Below are 20,333 nucleotides of genomic sequence, written 5' to 3'. Positions count from 1 at the left end.
CAATCCCAAATCTCTCTCTCTCTCTCTCTCTCTCTCTCTCTCTCTCTCTCTCCATTCTTCACTGCTATGCCTCGTCTGAGCGCTTTCGCACTCATTTTCTTAGTGGTAATGGCCTCATTTGTGTCAACTCTGGAAAGCAGAAAGCTCTTGGATGTAAAGAAGGACGATGCCGAGTACAAGAAGAAAGAGGCTTCTCTGTTTCTAAGTGCCCTTCCGAAGGGCAACGTGCCTGCTTCTACCCCAAGCAAGAAGGGTCACGCCGTCGTCGTCAACGAAAAGCTCATCGCACGCCATCTTAGCGGCGAACCAAATCGGATTCTGGCGCAGTCTGTTCCAAGCCCCGGCGTCGGCCATTGATTAGTATCAGTTATATATTCGCAATAACTATTCGTATTTTTTTTCATTGACTGTTAGATCTCTATAGTCACTACAGTTTTGGAATTTTTTTAATTTTTAATTTTTATAGTGGAGTGGTTAGGTATAGAATTTAAAGAGTTGAAGAGAACTGTATAGACAGTATATTGTTGGGATTCATTTTTATAATCTGCATCCCTTTAGATATTATAAAGACGGTGCTTGTACTGTTTTACAAGACCTTATTGTACCATTGTTCATATTCTTTATTATATGTGGTTGCCCTTTTTTCTTTTTGTTTAATGTTATGTCCTCTCAACTTTGAAAAATAGGGAAAGGGATCCGGAGCCACCAAATTCATCAATCCGGACTATTGAAATTTGATCGAACGGTTAAAGTTATTAAACGCTTAGAGGGGACCCCTGTGTTTAGTCGTTAGATTAAATTTCAAGGGTCCGGATTGATGAAGTTTGTGGATTTAGAGGGATCCAGAGAGAATCCTTGTCCAGAAAATAGTTATGCGAATTTTAAAGAGAAAATATAAGAATGATATAAAAGTAAAAGGTAAGAGAGGAAAAAGGATTATTGTCCATTCTTGAGTGAGGACTGAGCATTTCAGAACCTTCGCTTGCATTTGGTTAAATTTGGCATCTCCTAATTAAGAGCTCTCCAAATTCTTGATGATTCCATAAGCTATAATTTTTTTTTCTTAAGTGGGTGATGGAGCTTCTAACGTCAATTGTTCATCTAAGTAGCAAAAAGTGCTGACCATTTGGAACATTTTGGCCTTTGCTAAAGTTCTACAAATAGATCATCACCCAAAAAGCAAAGATCCTAAAAGAGAGATTTTCTTTTATATTAATTGGCTGGGAATATCACTCAGTACTACGATCTGATGATATTTCTCTTCACTTATAAGTGAGAGGTTTTAGGTTCGAATCTCATGGATGACGAATTCGATATCAAATTAGGCTACTTACTGTATGGCTTTGCCAAACTCTCCATCTCCTTCAAAATATCGATGTAAAGGAAGGGAAAAAATAAAAAGGAAAAAGAAGAAAAAAAGGGAAAAAAGGGAGGGAAAAAACTCTCCATCTCCTTCAAAATATCGATGTAATATCGATGTAAAGGAAGGGAAAAAATAAAAAGGAAAAAGAAGAAAAAAAGGGAAAAAAGGGAGGAAAAAACACTCCATCTCCTTCAAAATATCGATGTATCGATGTAAAGGAAGGGAAAAAATAAAAAGGAAAAAGAAGAAAAAAAGGGAAAAAAGGGAGGAAAAAAACTCTCCATCTCCTTCAAAATATCGATGTAAAGGAAGGGAAAAAATAAAAAGGAAAAAGAAGAAAAAAAGGGAAAAAAGGGAGGAAAAAAAAACACAAAGGGGGTTTGAACCCCTCCCATTCTACTCCTCCAACACCTTAACCACGATATATCACTTATGTTTTAGTGATAATATGCTAAAATATTTATATTTATATGAGTGGCATGTTAACAATTACATGCAAAACTATTTTGGGGATTTATCATTTGATGAATACTCTTCACAATAAACTTACTCTACACATAGAGATGATGAAGATGGTGAAAAATTTGAACCTCATAGGAACTTTATGTGGTACTAAATCACTCATGTATCTTACCATGCAATGTATAAAGTGTAAAATATTGTAGTAAATCATTATATATAAATGATTATGGTGTGTTTAATCTTTTTTTATTAGTTACTACATATTTTCTACACTCATAGTGTTTGCCAGCTCGCTGTATAATCAACTTAAATCAGTTAAATCCATCATGTAATGCATTTCCTTCTATTTTTTTTTATAAACTAATAGATAATAAACATTCTCCAAAGTTTCAATAAAAATTTCCAAGTTTTTCTTACAATTTCCGTGGTTTTTATTCAATTTTTATCGATATCGATAATATCCCGATATTTCCATCGAAATTTCCATGTTTTTGGACAACCGATATTTCTGATATCATCGATATTTTATACCATGGATGGGACACATACAAAACTTTCACTGGAAGCTGAATTAAAATAAAATATTTTCATTTAGTGTGGACAAAACATAAACAAATAGAATAACAATGTTGGAGAGTATAGTGTATAAAATGGTAATGCCGTTTGAGTCTGGGTAACTATTATTAGCACTCCACAAATCTCATTTTACACTTCTCACAAATGTTTTTTTCTTTCTAACTATAGAAAATTTAGAGTGAAAAATGAGATTTTTCGAGTGCCAATAACAATTCCTTGAGTCTAAAGGTTGTGGAAGATAAGTGCCAGAAATGCAAAAGCTCGTTTTTGGGACTTGTTTTTTTGAGCAAGACCCTCATACGCCGACCACTTGTGTACTTAGTCGAACTACTGCGTCGAATGATTAGTTGAACAAATTACTCTTATAATCTTACAAACACGAAATCATATTAATTGGAGTGGTGACATCTGTACGGTGCCAATCAAAAGTTTTTTACTTGCTCTGTAAATGTCACGAATGACGTTGATTATCGTTTGAATTGTAAACTGAAACGATGATATCATTCCGTCATTTACACTAAGGCTATCTTCAACCGAATAGTCTAGAAGGTCAGAGAATCGAAAATAGCCCTAAAATTGTCTCCAACTTAAACTTAAATGCCTTTTCATTAGTTTTCCTAAAACTTAAATGCCTACTCTATGCTATTTTTAGCCCAAAGATGTTCAACAAGATCTTGTTGTAGGTACTTATTTATGGTACGAGAACGTATCATTCTATAGCAAGAGTATTAAGGCATGTAGACTCAAACATACCGTGGGTTTCATCCATCGAATCAGCTGGGGAGTCATAGGCCATCATTCAGAGTGCAACAATAACTTCTAATGAGGTGAGAAACCAGGGCGGCCTACTTTGTCCCGCTTTTGTTGAAAGTATGGATTGACCTGCTGGACATCACGAAGTAAACGCTCGAAGACATGACGCCTCATCCGGAAGCGACGTCTGAAATCCTCTTCTGTGTACACCGAGTTGGGGTTGAAGTAGTTGTTCATCAGATTGGCATGCGTCATCGCTCTGTTTCGTGGTTTGTAAAAGCGACCAGCAACAGAGCCACCACATTGAGGTTGTTCCTGAGTTGGCTGACACACCATGGCCACAGCCATGGCTGCTACTCTGTTTTGTGTGTTGCGCCATGCTTCATCTTATTCATCAGACTCCTCATCTTCTCGTCTCATCTAGCCCATTTTTCTTCCAATTTGGAATTAGATGAGGACCCCTGGTTTCCAAAGTTGGAATTTGAAGATGATCCAAAGTTGGAATTCATTGCAAATTTGAATTGAAAGAGATTGAATTCAAAAAAGTGTGAATTAGAACCCAATATCCACCCTATTTATAGCAAAAAAAAAAAAAAAAAAATACAAATCCAACGGCTAGCTAACATCACTTAGCCATTGGATTTGAATTTAAGTTTTAGTTTTTAAATAATAAATTATGTTTGGCCCTCGGTTGGAAACGGTTTTTTGTGATAGGGCTAAAACGAGTCATATGGCCCTTTAGCCCTCCGTTGGAGATGGTAAGAAATATGACCCTGCACTGTTCATTAAAATATTAATTTCTTGGAGGACCAGAGGGCTAAAACGAACCCTCTAATCAGCCTTCGGTTAGAGATAGCCTAAGTGAAAAGTAAGGGTTTGAATTCAAAATACAATGTGTTTAAAAGAAAAGCTATAAACTCAAGAGCAGTTTCTTCCTCAAGTTTAATTTGGAATATGCAAGTGTCTATGAAGTATTGTCGAGGAATTCATGTGTCTTTTCTATTCTAGTGCGTCAAAAAATTCCAAAGCGGAGACATGTTCCTAAAATTAAGATATCTATCAATCACGCCCTTAAGGAAGATATAATTACGGTTTAAGGGTGCCACTTGCAAAGAAACACATCCATCAGTTGAATGACACATAAGTAGAAATACATGTATGGTGCGTGGATATTATTCTAACCATCAGGATTGACCATGTAGCTAGGATCAGAGAAGCATGCGCAGTATTAATTAGAGTCTACAACTTTCTTATTTTGTCCAAGAATATCTATCAACTTTCAAAGTCATGGCTTGTTAAATTCTAAGATCAATCAGGTTTTCACTCATAAGTCTTTTCACATCTCTGGCTTTCTTGGAAAGTGACCAAAATGAAAAGGAAAAAAAGGAGCTTTGAAGAATCAAAATTCATAATTTGGCAGACTAATTTGTCGTCATGTTTATGAAAGACTAGTCACTTATACACAATGTAATTCAAAAAGATAAAAAGAAAAATGAAATCGGTTAACGTTCAATTTTTGTTTGTTTTGTTTTTGTATTTTATACAAGTAATATTGAAGGAGGAGACTCAAACTTAAGACTTCAGCCTTCAGGTGCATTGATAAATACTCTTAATTAACCACTTAAGCTACACGTCTCTTGTTCAGTTTCAATATAATTTTCTTTTTACACAAGCGATATTGAGGAAACATAAATCAAATTTAAAACTTAGGTGCATAAATAAATCTTCTTGAGTACTTGAGTTACACACCCTCGCTTAATTTCAATTTGATTAGACAACGTCATCAAAAATGACTAAACCAAGGCTCAAGAACATCGAACCAACTCAAGGAATCCACACAACCCCGCTCTCGTTCATTAATTTAGGCCTGATCATAGCCATAGGACCAAAATGCCTTCACTTGGTTTGTGATTTTTGGCATTCAGACTAATTATGTTTCCATATCAACAATAATGCAGAAGTGCTGCTCAAGTTAAATCAATCACTGAAATATAAAAGAGAAAACAAAAACTACAGAAGAGTGTGGGTGCAAGCAAGTCCGGCTCCCATATTTGTCATGAAACAATTCACCAGCTGGCGGCCATTGACCAACCAGTGGCGACTTACATTGGGTAGCGCTACCTCCAGATATGTTGGCGGCTTGACTTTTAGTTTTGAGTGGAACTAACGTGTCGTGTAAGCGAATTTATTCGAACAAAAGTCGGCTTGTCGCATTATTAAGAGCATGTATCAATGCACCGACTTCTTTAGTATAAATTTTCTCCATTTTAGTATCGCTTGTATAATAAAAACTTACTTGAGCAAACTCAATTAATTTTAGCTTTAGGGATTTGTCTAAGTGGTGAGAGGATTATAAAAGTGTCAGATTCAAATCCATCCAAGGAACCAAAAAAATGAAAAGAAAAAAAAATGGAATTCAATTAAAACTCCCAAAGGTATGCATCTCCGTCCAAGTTCAATTCACACATACATGCCTGACTCAGGCTGAACAAGATTGAAGTTGAGTACAAGCTGGTCTTGTATAACCTATAAATTACAAATTAAAAATTATAGTAAAAATATGAACAAGACATGTTCATGGTACATTCAATTTGGGTTGGAGAAAGCCACAGGCAAAAAACTGCAAACTAATACAACTATACTGCATGAGCCTAATCATGGACTATTTAATAACAAATGCCTTGAAGAATTAGGTGCCTTGTTGCTCCTATGGCTTGGACCCGAAGGTGGGATAGGACGCTTAGAAAGAACCACATGATGAAAAACAGCCACTAGCCTCTCCCGCAAATCTAACAGCACCAGCCGAGGCACAGCTGCAGGCGTCTCCGAAGCGCCTTGGCTTTTATAATCCGGTACATTTGGTGTCGGGTAGGTTCGAGTTCCAGATGCTATGGATGCCAAAACTAAGAGAACTATTAATATGATGTTTAAGAAGAAAGAAAAGGGTTTCCGACCGACGGAGTGCACGATAGCCATCATCTAGGGTTTTGGTAGTGACCTGAGTAGCATGCTATATATGGTGGCTTTTACATGCATGGAATGGCAGCAACTAAATGATATCGTACATAATTTGATTTATTAGATAGACGTTAGCAGAGAATATAAATGATGACAACTTTGGAAAATTTAGAAAAGTAACATAAACTAATTCATCGGCGACGTTTTCTCTCCATGATAGTTCATGTTCTTGTTGTAACTTTTGACACTAAATTTAGCCTATATATATATAAGCTCATCTTTCACAATAATATACTAGTCGATGTGCATTTCTTTTTCATGATTTTGTCATTGATAAGATTTCAGCATCCTGCTACCATCATTTCGGTTTTGAAATTAGCTCCCACTATTTTTCACGAGAAAGGTAAATGCAATAGTTTTGCTGATAGATTGAGCTCCACGTTTCGTGAAAGCAAGCTCTTAGAATATCACTTTTGAAAAAAGTTGCTAAGTGGCTATCCTCCTATTACATACTTTTTTGAGTACCCATCCTTCTTTTTGTTGTTTCATATATGGTAGGGACAAATATTACAAATTGATTTGATTCGTAATTGAAGTGCACGTTTGAAGATAGAAGTGCTTTTGGGATGAGTTGATGAGAGGCTTTTTTGAAACCAATAATTCAAGAAAGAGGGCTGATTTAACAAAGAATATTTCATGCATCACATGCGTTTGGAGATTAGAATGCAACCAATCGAAGCACTAGCGGCAACAACTAACCAACCCAACTACCCAAAACCATCGATCAGATCTTATCCAGTGGACAAGCTTTAGGAGACTTTTTAATCAAAAGGGTTGAAATTGTATGATGTAATAATTAAGTGACAAATTTGGAAATTTCTAACGAGTTATTTCCAAAACCTTGTAGAATAAATAAATCAAAACCGAAGAGTATGTCAACTGGCCTATTAGCTCAGCTGGTTAGAGCGTCGTGCTAATAACGCGAAGGTCACAGGTTCGAGACCTGTATGGGCCACTCTTTTCCTAAATTATAATGTATTTTTTTTCAATGAAGTTCGTTCTTTTTCTTTCTCTCCGTCTGGATTTGCCTTTCAGAAGCGAGCTACGTTTTTAGCTTCTGCTCGGTGCTCTATGATTTTGAGGTTGTACTTTCAGGTTACCGTCGTTGCGTTTCAGTAATATTTCTCCGGCATGGAGAGCAAAGTCGAATCAGCTATTCATTCGGGATTTGACAAGCACAGCTCTTCGGGGGTTGCCATTTTTTCTCTTGACTTTTAGAGTTGTTGGTACAGTTTTTTGGGGTAACGAACAATCAGGGAATAGTCGCTGAAAACCTCGATTCGTTCGTTACCCCCATTGAAGAGTTTGATCTGCTGAATTCTCTGCAAGGAAGAACAAGAGCTAACGTGTATTACAAACATACATGTGCTTGTTACACTGATACAACATAAATTTAATAACCTAAGACTTAAACACTGACTGACACACTCTAAATTCTTAATTTAACCTCCATACATTGCTTCCCGGGTAAAACACCGGCTTACCAACACAGGGTTCGTGGGAGTCGGATCTTCTATCCAGGGTTTATCAATGATCTCCAAAAGAAGACGTTGGTTGATTCACTCTTTCTTTAGGCCTAACAGCCGAACTGCATTTTATTCCTTATCAACAAAGCTGGTCACAAGTGAGCTCGTCAAAATGGATGGCAGAAAGCTCACATAACCTGGATAGGATATGGGCGAGGAACCCAGCATTACAACTGAAGGGGGTATCCGCGGAGAAATGTGGAATCCACACCAGACTCCCGCTGCAACGCCACCCTCCCAGTCCGCGCAACCTTCAAGGAGGAAAAACAATGTTAAGATATGAGGACCAAAGCTCATGTGGAAACCTGAAATTTGTATGCTAGTTAATTGTTCAGTACAAGACCAATAAAAGAATGAGAAGACAGACCTCGCAAATCCCATAGGGCTCTAGTAACTTCTGCAGTGCAACCATCTTATTTAAATCACCAGTCAGCTGAAAACAATCATGAGTAGATCGTATTAGTAAGATTAGCGATAACCGCATTCATTAGTACAACTAAATACAGGAACCACGGTGACATTGATCCTGTTTGGAGGTAGAACTTCTCAACAGATACCATAAGCCTAGTAACTTCACAAGGATGCGGTGTCTAAAAATGACAGAAACTCACAAATTCTTGTTCTGTATTTGAGAATCCATCAATGGAATCGCCATCTATTGCTATTAGTCTTTCTCAGGGAGATGAATATTGGTTCAAATTCCAAGGACCAAAAGAAAGCAAGAATAACTATCCTGCTTCTAGATTATTTGTGAAAGTATACAAATAATAGGAGTGCGGGAAAAAGCCTCAACCTCAAGGGTAATTGTATGATCGGATACATCAACAGCTTTGGCACGGAAAATGCTGGCAATATCAAGAACATCCCTTCTAGCAGTAGTGTTCACAGCAATCTTTATCAACATCAACTCTCGCTCAGCAAATGGTAAGTGACTAATATCCCGAACCTGGAGGAACAACCAGCGTTATCATCCATGAAGGCATGAACAAATCTTATTTTGTGATTAACCTTGGAAAAACTTCATCATCTCAAAATGAACACTCATTAACTCATCAATGTTGAATTCGGTAAGGATCTTATTATCAAGGCTGCCTATTATCGATGACTGACAGATAACTGAGGAGCAGATTTTGATTAATCGAAATCTGGAGAGGGGAAAAAAAAGATCCTGGGTCATAGAACTACTTTATATTTAGTCATCAACCCCAACCTACCACATCGACCAGATTGCGACCGAAACAATGGCATTGGACTTGCAAAAAGTGATTAGAATCGGAAATGCAGAGTTTCAAGTGTGTACGAGCTTTTCAATACATTTTTTAATTTGCATATTTGAACATTGCAACCCTCACCTCATGAAGATCTATCAACTTGTGGAGTTGCTGAACCAACTTGGATATTGAATCATCTGTACCGGGAACAACTGTTGTAATGCGAGAAAGCCCCTCCATTTCAGCGGGCCCCACAGCTAGGCTCTAGAAGTGTGAAATGAAATCCAATAATCACATGAGCAAAGGTCCAAGAAAACCAAACATAAAAAGTGAGCGCAGGTCAGAATCAACAAACCTGAATGTTATAACCTCTTCGGGACAGGACTCCAGTAACTGTGTTTAGAACTCCAGGATAGTCATTTACAATCATAGATAAAGTGTGTGATCGAACGCCACTTGACTGCATATTAGAATGAACGGCACAGGTTAGGTTTCAACGGCATTGGTTTGTAGAGTAAAGCAAACATGAATAAAGAGTACTTCCTAAGCAGATACATCGATTTTTCCACCTTGTACGTCTCATACAAGGCAATATTTAGACTTAAGTGAAACACAATGTGATTTGATTATTGTAAAGAAACATACATCTTCGTCGTAGAGAACACCCCAATGCGCATCAAGAACTTTATTCAAACGGAAGTCATCATAGGGCTCCACAGGATAAACGTCACCCTGCAATAATGAAATGAGGTTCGCTTATGTTCAATCCAAAATGGCAAAGGCAAGAGTAAAAGTTGTGCACATACATGTTATCATCGTAAATGATAACAGTTAATGATTTTACATACCCTTGAGGCAGTACCAGCATCACCATTGAGCGTACGATTTGCTTTCACTGCAAGAGCACCATCAGACGTGGACTTCTCAAGATCTGGATAAGAATCTGCAGAAAATCTCCAGAAAGGAGCTGTTGCACCCATCTTTTCTCGTCTCAAAGCAATCTGTCGGACGAGTCAAATTGAACGCCTCACTTAGATGATACTTGCATAACGTATAAAAGATTGAAGGGAAAAAAAAAGTGCGTCAACATCTAGACGGGTTACATGACCACCCTAACTTAATTTGCATCGTTGATTGCAAGTTCAAAATGCATTTTGGGAGAACATATGCAACAGAGAAATCAAGAATTATGGGATACAAGAACAAAGGAACCGGTTGACAAATATCATCCATTACTCATCAATGCTAGTGCACAACGATGTTCAACTCCCATAGAAAATTGTCTTAGCATCTCCATGCCAACAATAAGTATCTTCCTGATTGGGAATACTATTTCAAATTGTTAGTTGTGAACATCTTGACAGTTCAAGTTCTTTGGCCACTCATGAACTGTTTAATTATTGGATATCCTACACATATGACTCGTTGCATGCGTTGTTTAAGATGGTTGCAGCCATTAACACATGCAAAAATGGACATTTTTGTACATGCATAAACATCAGAATGCAAAATATAGAACTTGCCTTTCCAGTTCTAGCAAGTTCTTTGATTCCAAACTTGCTTAAGTTTCTTTGAACAGCAACCACCTTCCCAGGGTCCCCAGTAACCTGAGATGAACTGATTTTGTAAGCATAGATGGATTTGGTACCAATATGACTATAAGAGGCCATAAAGGAAATTGCAAGTTGGAACACTCTTTGTATAGCAAGAGGATATTGGCTAAAGCCACTTATAAAATTTCCAAGATTTACAAATGTAAGTTGAGCAAACTAAACCACTAAACGACACCATATGCTCATGGAGTAGGTTAAATCACATTATAAACAAAATTCATGAACCGCTGCACTGTTTTTATCAGAGAAAGTAAGAAAACAAATAAACAATATAATTGCTTTTTACCACAATCAACAAGAACTAGTGTATTCTCTTGTAGTATAACAAACTGCAATGATTTTTGCCTCATTAATCAGAATGTATCCTCCACATAAATTTTCAACAAACTAATCATCTGTAAGTTTTTGGGCACCTGGGCACTAAGATATAAACTGGAACATGCATTAAGTATAAGTGTTAAAATGAACACATCCAAGCGGAGAGTCATACGCTCATAGCAACGAACTGCAACAACTAAAGGAGGCATAAGCATTAAAATTCACCTCAACTGTCAGTGACTGTTCAGAGATATCAACAATTTTTGCTCTGAAGATGTCCACTAACCACATTATCTGAAAATCAGAGCGCACAAACAAGATCAGGTAAAATGACAACTAATGATAAAAGAGCATCTTAATCAGTGTTGATAACCATCAAATGAGAAGTTAACTCCGGTTTAATTCGAAGAATTATCACCTACAACAAGTATACAATAGAATTCAACCCAAGATGTATAAAAAATCAACATGTTCAGTGGCAAAAATTACATTTTGGCATAATCTATAGAGAATTATACGCGATTTATTAAAACCACATATTATTGACGATTATTCTTAGGGGTAGATCATTTAGACGTATCAAAAGGAAGAGGTCTATCCAAATATTGGTTGGATGATCCAAAAATTTACCTCTGCACGGGTACTTGGATCTGCATCAAGTTTGATAAGCATCAGTTCACGTTCTACTTGTTGCTCCCTTGAGATGTCTTCGACCTGATAAAGCAGAATTATAAGTGAAGATAATGAAGAAACTACCAAAAGGTTTTACACGAAATGCTAAAGACGTCCACTAACGTTTATCACGTTCACCAACTTGTTGAGCTGTTCAACAACCTGCCGCAACACCTTTTCAGTTCCAGACACAACTATGGTAAAGAGAGCCTTGTCCTTGTTCAAACCAACAGCAAGAGACTCGATATTGTAACCTCTCCTGGCGAAAACCCCTGCTATTCGGTTTATGATTCCACTCTCATCCCCAACAAACACTGAAATAGTATGGCGTTTCACCCTGAAATGATTATAGAATCAGAATTGAAAACTTGAAATCACCCCGAAGTCTTTCCAGATAAAAAATTCCTTGCACTTTCATGACAAAAATGGAAAATAGTCTTCCAGGCCCATGACCTGGGATTCCGAATCATCGCTACAAAAGCTTTTGAAATGATGAACTAATTATGCCTCATTGACACAGCCATCGCCTATATCTTTTACTTTTGCTACACTTGCCATGAAAGCATAACTCCCACATCAGTTTTTCACTTCCTTGGTACACTGAGAGCACGAATACTTTATAGTTTGGTCGTGTATCTTGTATCCGATACTTCATCGGATACAATACTGCTTGTATACTCCGGATTCTCGCCGGATACATGTACTCGGCTTTTAGGATACCGTTACACATTCAAATGAGAAATTAAGAGGAGAATTTAATAGGAAACAAATATTTAGTTGAAAGTTGATGAATACAAAGAGCTTGCCTCTAATTGAAACAAGGAATATAACTCCCACACTTGAATGAACTTGAATTTGAATGTTTTCATGTTAAAATATGTTTCAAATTATATATTTTTATTATCGTATTCATGACGTATAGTATTTTCGTTTTTAAAGATTTTACGTATCACCATATTATGTTGTATCCTTATCCATGCTTCAAAGTTACACTCTTTTTAACCAAAGTTCAAAATTTGAACAGTAAATGGTCACCATCAAAGTCGATTTACCCGAACTTAAAAAGAAAAAAAGATTGGTTGGAACAATTAAATTATCAAAACCAATTACCAAATGATGAAAACAAAATTTATGTTACTCGCTAAATATTAATAAATAGAGACAAAAATAACAATGTTAAAACAGTTCTATGCAAAAGCACTTAATCCAGCGGCTGAAATAACAAAAACCCCACAAATATTCAGCTCAACCCAAGAAACAAAGCAAGTAAATTTCAACCAAAAAGTGCACAAAATTACCAAAAAATGAAAGCTTTATTGCATGCAAAGCAAACCCAGAAAGAGTCGAAACGTAAATTAGAGGGGAAAAAAAGCAAATTTAATCACGAAAAATACTCACTTAGAAGTCAATGAAGGCACAGAATCACTGACAGAAACAGCATTGCCAGTGCTAGCAGAGACCACCAGCTTCTTCAGCTCGGAACTCTTCCATACGAGCGGCCGCTGGCGGCCAAGATCGAAGCTTGTGGAAAACCCATGCCGGAAATCTTCTGGGAAACTCGGTTTCTGGGCCACCAGTGAAGTGGAGAATGGTGATGACACAGCCGCCATTGGTGGGTTGTTTGGAGAGAGGGACTCGACAGTGTCTTATGAAGAGAGAGAAGCGGAAGGAGCGACCAGAGATATTAAAGAAAGAAGACCTCGGGGCCCATTTGGCAAATTTTGGCACGTGAGAGATTCTGAATCTCTTTGATGAACGGTGACTGTTGATGCGAATCGACGATGGCCTTTCGCCACGTGAGATTCTGAATCTCTTTGATGAACGGTTGTTGATGCAAATCAACGACGGCATTTCGCCACACAATGATCAAACGTGTTTCATGAAAACCTAAACATAATTAGCAATTGGACTAATCATTTTTTTTTACTAAAACATTGTGGACTAATCTGTGTAACTTCTTTTCTGGTATATTACAAAATATCTACTTCATTAAAATTGCACAAACACAAGAGCGTGCTCTAGTATCTTTGATCTCTCAAAGAAAAAAAAAAGAAAAAAATCATGGAAACGATAGTACTTGCACTCAACCAGGAAAAGAGTACAAAAGAGTGGCAAAAGCCGACTTACGTTTGGTTACAATCTTCGAAGAGTAGATCAAGAATAGATCTTGAAGGAGAGTCCATTCAAATGCAAGGAGATTGGACTGTGAGGCTGTAACGGGCAAGGCGGTGGGTTACACCGTTAACTAGGCAGCAAACATAAGTATAACTGATCTCAGTGATCAAGGGAAGCAACGATTTCATATACTCCATAATTTGTTCAATGGAAGACGAATTGGTAAGAGGATAGTTTAAAACTCCAATAATTTAAAGTGAATCACTCTCGATATAAAGTTTTTGAAAGCCCTAGCTACCGCTCAAATACGCTTTCATGAAATGCCAATGAAGTCATTGAAATTCTTTGAATGCCTTTAGGAAGCAACATGCCTGTATCTATTTTAGAAAGTGGCTTAGTACTTATTTTGACCAATTATCTTATAACTTGGACAGGAAAATGTTAGACAAAAACTGAGAAAGTTGGAGACTCGACAACGCAATTCTTACGCGAAGTTATATTGGTGTTGTGAAGTCGTAGAAATGCCTTTAAAGAAGGGCTTACTTATTTGACCTAGGATGCTTTTTCACAAAAAAATTTTGTAAAAAATAATGGAGGTGGTACATTCACACTACATAAATCAGTCCTTATTGTTGATAAATTGCCAATAAACACCTTGGGGCGGTATTTATTAATGTAAATAAATACCCCGATAAACTGAAAAAATATGTGTGTATGTATTACACAAATGTGTCACATATAAAAACAGAAGTTTTCCAAAAATGACTAATCATAAATTTGACTATTTGAGTGCTACACATCATCAACAACAATAATGTATTATCTCACTAAGTGATGTCGGCTTTATAATAAAAAAACAAAAATAATATATATATGTACACACACAGGAACACGATAAAAAAAGAAAGAAAAGAAAAAATAACAAAATGGATTATTGATGGAACAATTGGAGACAGATTTAGGGCACCACATAGGCGGGGGAGTGTATAGACACCGAGAAGATCACGTAAGCAATCCCGGTACAAAAAATAATGGTGAGCACCCACCCACATACGAACTTGAACAGGAGCTTCCAGTTAACATTCTGAGGGGAAAAAAAACGAAAATATTAAGGGTCTGACTGTCAAGTTTTTTCTAAAACTTATCGTTAAAATGTTCTTGGAATGTGATGAGAGAAACGAATTTGTATTTCGAAGATAGGAGAAAATCTCACCCGAGCGTCGTCTGCGACCCCAACTCCTACTAACGATCCAACAAAAACATGAACACTTGAAACCGGAAGCTTAATCTTATGAACCAGAATCATTGCTGCCACAGTGGACAGTTGTGCTGCTAAGCCTCTTGAGTTGCTTACATAAGTGAGCTTCCCACCTAGGCACTGTGTCAGCCTCCTGCCACAGATCAAGAAACCAACTGCTGCACCAAATCCGCCAATCGCCTTAAACCACCAGTTCACATGGATGGATTCCTACAAGAATCTCATATTGATTGGTCATGACGATAAGATATGGAAAATAGAGGTAGACACGTGATTGTATACAGTCGTTAACTCACCACAGATTCACCATTTCCGGAGTATTTCACTCTGTGTTGAAATACATCAAGAATAGCTCCATATGGACTCACAATGGCAGCTACTTCATTAGCAGATTGAATAAGCCTGCAATGCTATGTGTCAATATCTTCACTATACGTTTTATCAAACGAATTTCTGTTTTTATGGCAGAAATGAACTTACGCGAAGATACACGAAGCTATAATCTGTGGGAAAATGAACAAGCCTTCAACATCATCATATTTTTCGGCTAGAGCATGGCGAACAAGGGTCTGTCTGTCATACTCGTTCGCCTATTCAATTACATAAGCACAAGGTGTTAACTTAATATAAGGTAATGTGACCGAACATTCAGGCAAGTTCAAAATACATATATAGGACTCACATGAGAAAAAGCTGATTTGGATGAGCCTCTTATGAACCGAAGGGCCTTCTCAACCGGTGTTGTTTTGTCAATCTTGTGAAAGTGCCTTGATTGACCCTGGTTTGGCGAAGACTCAAGCAACTGCCTAAATGACCTAGATTTCTCCGTGTTAGACTGATCTTCGGAAACTGAGTGACTATGAGCAGGTGCAGGTTCGGGTTCAGGTTCCTTTATTGAGTCCGGTGAAGCCCAGCTCCTCTCATCCTCTTCTTCGTACACGGTATCAAGGACTCTCATCTGCATGAAATCTTTCAAGGCTTCTTCAAACTGCGCTTCGTCATCCAAAGATTTTGTACTAATGCATGTTTGTTCTTGGCTTTCGATGCACTTTTGGTCTATGGATTTAGACATGTTTCTCTTATTGGTCTTGTAATTTTTGTCTACATTGACTTTCTTCATGGCCAAAGGAATCACCAAACCCTGTTTAGTAGAGATCCCAATTAAGGTTGAACATAAATATGGGCAAGGAAGGTTTAAAAAAAAAAAAAAAAATCTTATTTTGTTACAAATGTTACCAAAGATAATAGTGCTCCAGTCATGGCGGCCGTGGCAACTGCAGCAATGGTAACCCAACTGTGAACTGCTGTTATAGACGGAATGACCTGCCATATGGACAACAAAGAAGGAAGATATTGATGCAGATAAAGGTGTTGGAGAAAAAATCTCACATCGGAAAATCGACAAGTAAAATGTAATACATAATAATGTTCTACTACTAATTGCACTCGAGGAAATTTACCTGAAACATGAGAAAGAGGCAAAGCAGTCCAGCAGATATTCCATAGGCAAATGGGAGAAAAACAAGAACCCATTTTTCTGCATTTTCACGGCGAAGCAGAGAAACCTTCATTACGCTGAAGAGGAAGAGTGCACATGCGAAGGCAATGAGTGGAGCCACAGTCCATTCAAGAAATATCCAAAGAATTCCTCCGCCTTTGAAATTGTGATTTGCGTTCTGTATTTCACAATTGCTCGAGAGTAAGAAACGAAAGAATTATAGCGAAAAGACAAGGCAATGTTGAGTTACCGAAAAGAAGTGAAATCATTTTCATTTTTCAATCTCTTGTAAAGTTTTCGCGTGCAACATCCTAATTAAGCAATTGAATCTGTGTACCTCCTTAATTACCTTATTCCACAAGGGTATGTAGCTAAAACCTTCAGTAACAAGTATAGTTCCCAATAGGGCACCTTGCATCGATTGCTGCGGTGAGACTGGCAGCTGCAAATATGTAGCCAAAGCAAGCCAAATTGCTGTCCAAAAATTACAGGCATGAGAAAATTAACATACAAAAAATGGCATACAGCAACATGCTAGTGTTGTAGTATACCTGCAGTGATGAGAACAACTACCATACTCCACATCAAGAAACCTTCACTTGGTTGATTTTCCTTGAGAAACTGGGAATATAGAAAACTCTATTAGCTAATTATACGTTACAGTTCTTTTACAAGAACGGTTAACTACTTTTTTTCAGTTAAGTTTATTGACAACATATTGACAATCATATCGTCGCATGTCGACGACTATAAGGTCAGAAGTTTCAACACTATCAATAATATGAATGAAATACACAATTTCAAAAGTGCAGTTAATCGCGTTGTAGAAAAATTCATATTATAGCGACCAATTTCTTTGGAGGTAAAATAGAATTGAATTGGAGGAACATAGAGTGTTTTAATCCATACATCAGAAAACAAGTCATTCACACAACTGCCGCAACTTGCAAAGGCTGCTCCAGGAACGTAGATCACACAAGCCACAACAAATGCCTTTAGAAGTGTCAAACTCCCCGACCCAATTGGTGTCGAAAACTGATAAACATCAAACAAGCAAAAAACAAATTTCAGATGCTATAAAATGGGCCATCAAATATCTATGAACATGAAAATGTGCAAACAATGCGAGTAGCCAATAGCTATGAACATGAACCCTAATAAAAAAACACAAACCGGAGCCGGAAGATTGTTTCCACCAGTCAAAAAAGCCGCTTCAATTGCAGCAACAGCTCCAAATATTGGTATCCATCTATAGGTCTCCTTCCACTGCCTCACAACATTGACGGCTATATCAACCGGACCACTATCGTTCCCCGATGACATTTTTTCGTCTGTCCGAGTTTCGATTAGTAAGAATTATGCCATGGAGAGGGATGGTAATATCATATAGGTTAGTGATCGATACTGTTAGTGACATTGGATTAATCTCCAGAGTGCATAGGTTGTGCTGTTTTTTCTTATGTTGTGTAGTGTTTCTTGTTTCGGTGGGAATTCTTTTGACTTGGACGTGTGTGTTGTTCTCCTTGTCATTCGCTGGGAAACGGCTAGGCACATTTTAGTTTTAGGCCACAGCATCTTTGACACTTTCATATCAGCTACCTGGAAATTATTCTGTTATGTCGGTTAAAATTGGTAGGAAAAAACTTGTCCAATTCTTTTCGTATTGTTATTGTGATTAGTCCGTAAAAAAAAGGATTATTATACAAAATGGTCCCTGAGATTTGCATGATCAATAGAAATGGTCTCTGAGATTATCCAGCATCTATGATTTTGGTCCTTCCGTTAAAAACTCTTTAGGCAATTTTTAAAGCTTCGTAACTCAATCGATTCTTAACCAAATTTGACCCATAATATATCAAAATGAAGATAAGAAAGTGTAGAACAAGATTATACCATTTCAAAGCCCAATGATTTCTGGAGATGGGCAGAAAATAGCCTGAAAGGTGACTGATCCGCGGGAAAACTAGAAAACTCCCCCGGAAACTGGGTAAACTTTAAACTTTCATAACTTCTTCAATACTCAACTAAATCGAGTGATTCAAAGACGAAAATCATACTTCTCGACAAGACAAAGAGAATGGTATCTTTCTTTACTGCTAACTCGCCATGGTTTGGCCAGAAAACTTCTCGAAAGTGGCTAACTCGAAAATGGTTAGCCACTTTCGAGCCGTTGTCCGACCGAACCACGGCGATTTATCCTTCGAAAAATGTACCATTCTCTTCATCTTGTCAAGAAGTATTATTTTCGTTTTTGAATCACTCGATTTGGTTGAGTATTAAAGAAGTTATGATTAAAGTTTACCCAATTTCTGGCTAGTTTTCCAGTTTTCCTTCGGACCAGTCACCTTTCAGGCTATTTTTCGGCCATCTCCGGTAACTATTGGGCTTTCAAATGATATAATCTTATTCTACACTTTCCTATCTTCATTTTGATATATTATAGGTCGAATTTGGTTAAGAAACAATTGAGTTACAAATCTTTGAAAATTGCCCAAAATCGTTTTTAACGAAAAGACCAAAATCATTGATGGTGGACAATCTCAGGATCATTTCTATTGATTTTCAATCTCAGAAACCATTTTGTATAATAACCCTCAAACAAATTATCCTATGTCCCTTTTTTCTTTATATTTTTCACATTTTTAGAGTGCAAATTGCAACTCATTTTCATTTGAGAGCTAATAGACCCACTCTATTGTTTTATTTTCTCACTTAAGTTATAATCCCACCCACCTTAAAAAGTTAAAAAAATTAAAATGTTATTTTCACACCCACTATTATTTCCAAAATAACCTTTAATATACATACAAATGAAATTATAAAATTCTCTCTTAAAAAAATATAACAAATAATATGTAAATGAAAACTGCTAAGGTCTACAAATTCAAATGACAACAACAAAGGTATCCAAATTCAAAAGAATTTGACAACGACAATTTTAAAAATACGATGGACAAATTCAAATGACCTACACACAAATTATTCTTCTACCTTTTCAATGGATATATAATCTTCTACCTCTTCCGTAGAAGCGTCATCTTCCACATCTTCAATGGAAAAGTCATCTTCTAAGTCCATTGCTATTTTTTTTTTACTTTCTCTGAATGAAGGGAGATAAAAATATGAGTTAAGGTTTATGGTAGACAAATCGTCTCCCATACCCAACCCTTTTTTTTTAAAATTAAGCAAAACAAAATAATTAATGTCTTTATCAGTCTTTTTGTAAATGGACAAATTTGTAATTAAAAATTCATTAACATGTGGGTGGGAAGATAAGACGTTGGGATGGGAATAGCATCACACATTCATTTTTATAATTAATAATCAATTAAACAAAATCATGTCTTATTGTTCAAGCAAAACCAAGTCAAAATATATTAAAATAGGACATTTTGAACCGGAGCCAATAAGATGTTCATTGAGGATCCCGGAGATCCTCCAATCACATCCGTTCATTATGGATTGTGTGGTCAGTTTTCGTCAGATACTATTTATATTTAATTTTAAATAAAAAAATTACAATGATTTCTGATCGCACGATATACGATGAACAGACGTAATTAGAGGATTTCCAGGATCCTCATTCTAAGTTGTTGGAAGAATTTTCAAGGTCAAGTCACATGGAAGGTCGATATAAGTTGATCAATTGAAAAATAATAAGTTAGGAACTCAAAAGTGAGCATCTCTATAGATTTTCTACTATTTTATAGTTTAATATTAATTTACGTACTAAAATTATAAAATATTTTGTCAAAAACATGAGGTGCTAGAAAGTCAAAGAGTCCAACTTTTGATATAATTCCCTTAGTATTTCTCAAAGAATAAATAGTTGAATCAATTGACAGAAAATTTGTAAAAAAAAAAAAACACGATTGATAAAAAAGGAGCATACAAAAGATTTTTTGATTGAATAAATTTTACGATACTAAAATGAGAGAAGGATTTGAACT

At 36.7% G+C, this 20,333-nt stretch overlaps 3 protein-coding genes and 1 non-coding gene across 4 annotated transcripts; 2 read left to right on the top strand and 2 right to left on the bottom strand.

The window, feature by feature from the left end:
- On the top strand, nucleotides 1–650 carry LOC125480427 (precursor of CEP14). The gene has a single exon (XM_048591306.1). The coding sequence runs from the start codon at nucleotides 67–69 to the stop codon at nucleotides 355–357; it is 291 nt and encodes a 96-aa protein (XP_048447263.1). The 5' UTR covers nucleotides 1–66; the 3' UTR covers nucleotides 358–650.
- Nucleotides 651–7,053: 6,403 nt separating this feature from the next.
- Nucleotides 7,054–7,127, top strand: TRNAI-AAU. Its single transcript has one exon. It is a non-coding gene; the product is annotated as a tRNA-Ile (tRNA).
- Nucleotides 7,128–7,501: 374 nt separating this feature from the next.
- LOC103944232 (acetolactate synthase small subunit 1, chloroplastic) lies at nucleotides 7,502–13,176 on the bottom strand. The gene is made up of 12 exons (XM_009354663.3): nucleotides 12,911–13,176; nucleotides 11,636–11,849; nucleotides 11,471–11,554; nucleotides 11,066–11,134; nucleotides 10,433–10,516; nucleotides 9,758–9,910; nucleotides 9,555–9,641; nucleotides 9,265–9,369; nucleotides 9,051–9,173; nucleotides 8,492–8,644; nucleotides 8,066–8,131; nucleotides 7,502–7,949 (listed from the first exon to the last, which is right to left on the bottom strand). Exons 1-12 carry the CDS (start codon nucleotides 13,120–13,122, stop codon nucleotides 7,866–7,868), a joined length of 1,434 nt encoding a protein of 477 aa, XP_009352938.1. The 5' UTR covers nucleotides 13,123–13,176; the 3' UTR covers nucleotides 7,502–7,865.
- Nucleotides 13,177–14,022: 846 nt separating this feature from the next.
- Nucleotides 14,023–17,706, bottom strand: LOC103944058 (sodium-dependent phosphate transporter 1-like). Its single transcript, XM_009354451.3, has 11 exons — nucleotides 17,557–17,706; nucleotides 17,293–17,418; nucleotides 16,935–17,004; nucleotides 16,733–16,857; nucleotides 16,346–16,561; nucleotides 16,122–16,208; nucleotides 15,568–16,026; nucleotides 15,366–15,475; nucleotides 15,182–15,287; nucleotides 14,841–15,095; nucleotides 14,023–14,711 (listed from the first exon to the last, which is right to left on the bottom strand). Exons 1-11 carry the CDS (start codon nucleotides 17,704–17,706, stop codon nucleotides 14,586–14,588), a joined length of 1,830 nt encoding a protein of 609 aa, XP_009352726.2. The 3' UTR covers nucleotides 14,023–14,585.
- Between the last annotated feature and the right edge of the window lie 2,627 nt (nucleotides 17,707–20,333).

This window comes from the organism of the source record quoted next, unplaced genomic scaffold (genome assembly GCF_019419815.1).
Source record: "Pyrus x bretschneideri cultivar Hongxiangsu unplaced genomic scaffold, Pyrus_bretschneideri_v1 Contig33, whole genome shotgun sequence".
Lineage (NCBI taxonomy): Eukaryota > Viridiplantae > Streptophyta > Magnoliopsida > Rosales > Rosaceae > Pyrus > Pyrus x bretschneideri.
The sequence above is the reverse complement of the archived record's forward strand: the minus strand, read 5'-3'. Positions and strand labels throughout refer to the sequence as shown.